This window comes from Nicotiana attenuata, unplaced genomic scaffold, assembly GCF_001879085.1.
Source record: "Nicotiana attenuata strain UT unplaced genomic scaffold, NIATTr2, whole genome shotgun sequence".
Taxonomy (NCBI): Eukaryota; Viridiplantae; Streptophyta; class Magnoliopsida; order Solanales; family Solanaceae; genus Nicotiana; species Nicotiana attenuata.
This window is the reverse complement of record NW_017673938.1, coordinates 48,627-51,781: the sequence shown is the minus strand read 5'-3', so window position 1 is coordinate 51,781 and position 3,155 is coordinate 48,627. Positions and strand designations below refer to the sequence as shown.

The 3,155-nt window shown below is 36.9% G+C and overlaps 1 protein-coding gene across 1 annotated transcript in view; it reads right to left on the bottom strand.

Moving 5' to 3' along the window:
• The window catches only part of LOC109217669 (4-coumarate--CoA ligase-like 6), a 4,388-nt gene extending 1,337 nt beyond the window's left edge, over positions 1–3,051 (bottom strand). The window contains exons 1-4 of the mRNA XM_019381931.1: positions 1,659–3,051; positions 1,064–1,253; positions 581–726; positions 263–330 (exon numbers count right to left, since the gene is read on the bottom strand). Of these exons, the coding sequence (XP_019237476.1) occupies positions 263–330; positions 581–726; positions 1,064–1,253; positions 1,659–2,735 (1,481 nt within the window). The 5' untranslated portion in view covers positions 2,736–3,051. The remainder of the gene's footprint in view (positions 1–262; positions 331–580; positions 727–1,063; positions 1,254–1,658) is intronic.
• Between the last annotated feature and the right edge of the window lie 104 nt (positions 3,052–3,155).

Genomic DNA, 3,155 nt, shown 5'->3' with positions numbered 1-3,155 from the left:
AACAAATAACCCGTACCCCCCCCCCCCCCTTTTTCTTTTTTCTTTTTTTTTTGTGCTTCTACCAGGCATCAGATGCTGAATATCCATTTTTCCAAGTAAGTCACCTTTCTTCTGATATTTTCATATTTGACATTCCCTTCTAAGGAATGAAGTTCAATGTCATGAAAATTGCATCTATGGCGGATGAAGCATGAATCTGTGTTAAAATTACATGTATTCTTAACAGGTTTGCATCAATATCTGAAGCACTGGTCAAGCTTACCCCGTTACTGCAGCATCAACGATATCTGGATGAGAGACCAATACAGCTTCTAAATCAGCAGGAGCTATCTGCGGAATTATACACAGCAAGAGAATCCATCCATCAATCTCAACAAAAATTTAAAAGAATAATTGAATCAAAATTACAAGCCGTAGTTCTCATAGTGAGTTCCCTGATGCTATGAAGCACTTAGAAGAATTTGATCAATCAGTTAAAATTCAAATCTGTAATTTTGAATACAAAATATCAGAAGCAGCTTAAATGTGTTAGACGACATAAATGGCCAAGAAATCCGATAAAAGAAATCGAAAAATCTACCTGAAAGCCCTTATATTTGATAATCTCTTTCAGTCGGTCAATGACATAAAGATATCCTTCTTCATCAAAATAAGCAATATCACCAGTGTGGAGCCAACCATTTCCATCAATCGTATACTTAGTAGCCTCAGAGTTATTCAAGTACCCTGGAAATTGAAGTGCCAAATATAAAATTCTCTACTTGTTCAGAGAGCAAATATCAGAAGCCAAAAAGACATACGGTTGGAACTAACTTTTTGTCGGGCTTTCTTGAGCGTTAGTTCAAAAAAATATAACACATGTCAGAGATAATGATGGTCATATGAGTTAAAAGTTTCACAGTTTTTCACCTAACAAAAATAAAATATCTAAGGATGCTGCATATCCACTAGAAAAGCCATTACAAAATTTAGTGGTTAAGACAATTCTCTGGGTTTATTAGCATAAAGAGTATTTCAGTAGCTTCAGATAAATAGCAACAACAGCTTTGATAAAGCTAATTACCTTTCATGACACCAGGTCCACAAAGCCAGAGCTCGCCCATGCAGTTGGGAGGTAAGGGTGAACCTGTGATCCAATCCACTACTTTAGCTTGCATGTTTGGAGCTAGAAGCCCTACCGAAGAATAATTACGAAGCTTTTCAGTACTGTAACCACGTGTTCCAATAGCAGTTGACTCAGTCATGCCATATCCCTGGACAAAAAATTACGACATATATTTCTGAAAATTGAAAGCAAAACATACAACGGATAACTTTGCAAACACTTCCATCTTTCCGGATATGATAAGTAATGCACTTTCCAAGTTTGCAATATTCTAAAACATTTTAAATTGGCTCAGGGGACAGCGGAATCAGAAGAAGAAACAAATATTTTTTCTCGAAGGTTTCAACTGAGATAAAGCACTTCGATTAGACCAATATCTAGAGCTAACATCATACAACCCAGAATGGAAGTTATGCAGATCAAAGGGCACAAGTAAAGAATGTATTCTGCTTAGAAATACCTAGCAACCTTGTCTATTTCCAAAATAGTAGCTATCTTGTCATATATGGTTTAAGCTGCATCCAGTTGGTAGTCATTGGTTTAGGACACAGACCTGAATGAAATCAACATCTGGGAGAGTGCGAACAAATTCTTCAATAGATTTTGTGTTTAAGGGAGCTGCGCCACATGAAACCTGTTTCAAGCTCTTCATACTGCTCGAAGCACCATCCTTTGCTCTTCTAGTCAATGCCATCAATAATGGTGGGACCGTGGGGAAGTGGGTGACACCATATCTTTCAATAGCTTTCACCATCTCATCAGCATCAAATTTTCCCATCACAACAACGGTAGACCCCAATGACAACAATCCCATCACAAAGAGAGAGAGCCCGTACACATGAAACATCGGTACAACAGCCAAGTACACATTCTCAGTACTCAAATATTCATATTGTGAAGCTTCAAACCTCACAAAAAGTTGTACCATGGCTATAAAGTTCGCATGAGTCAAGACAACACCTTTGCCAGTACCAGTAGTACCCGACGAGTATAGAATTGCTGCTGTATCTTGCTGACTTATTTTAGGCCTTGAATCCCAATTGGGATCACATGAAATCAGCTCATGAAAACCAGAACTTTGACTACCATTTGAATTAGAAACCAAACTTTCTGACACCCCTATTACAGGAAAACCTAATGCAGCCAATTTATCAACTTTATCATCAGTAGTAAATGCCAGAATAACACCACAATCAAGGGCTTGTTTTTTAATCTCTAACCAACTACTGAAGGGATTCATAGTGGTTGCAATTGCACCAAGACTCAAAACACCCAACAAAATAACAGGGAAACAAATGGAATTTGGGAGGAGAATTAACACAACATCACCTTGTGAGACACCCCTTTGGTGAAGACTACTAGCCATGGACTTAACCATTGAGTAAAGCTCTGAATAGGGAATTGAAATGCCAGAAATGGAATCAACAAGAGCTGAGAATCCACCATGCTTATGTGAGAAAATGAAGGAAACAACATCAAGAAAAGGGTCTTCTGGCAGTTTAAGAAAAGGGTGCTTACTATTGTATACTCCTGTTTCAGCACAGTACCAAAAGGGGGTTTTAGAAGGGTTTTTCACAACTTCACCCTCTGTGGCATGGGAGTTCAAATGGGGTTTCATGAATGTTGCCATTGATCACAAGAAAGGGCTAATTACTGTGTATTCAAGAAAACTCGCTGTATTTATACTAAAAAGATCTAAGCTTTGTCATCTTATTTGCATATATAGTAGGAAATTAAATTCATAGTCACCTGAAGACCATTATGGAACAACTGATGGAGCCAAAGAGTCGGATACGCTTTTGTCAGATTGTGTGGGTATATAAAAAGAATGATTGTCTTGGGATTTAGTTGCAAGCCACAAATACTTTGGTTACCCTTTAAATAACATTCGAATTGAAGCCACAAATACTTTTCTCTTTAAAGTAACATTTGCATCCTGAGTTGGATGAAACATGTTTGCTGGTTGATCCAACCAACTATATATATATATATATATATATATATATATATATATATATATATATATATATATATATATATATATATATAT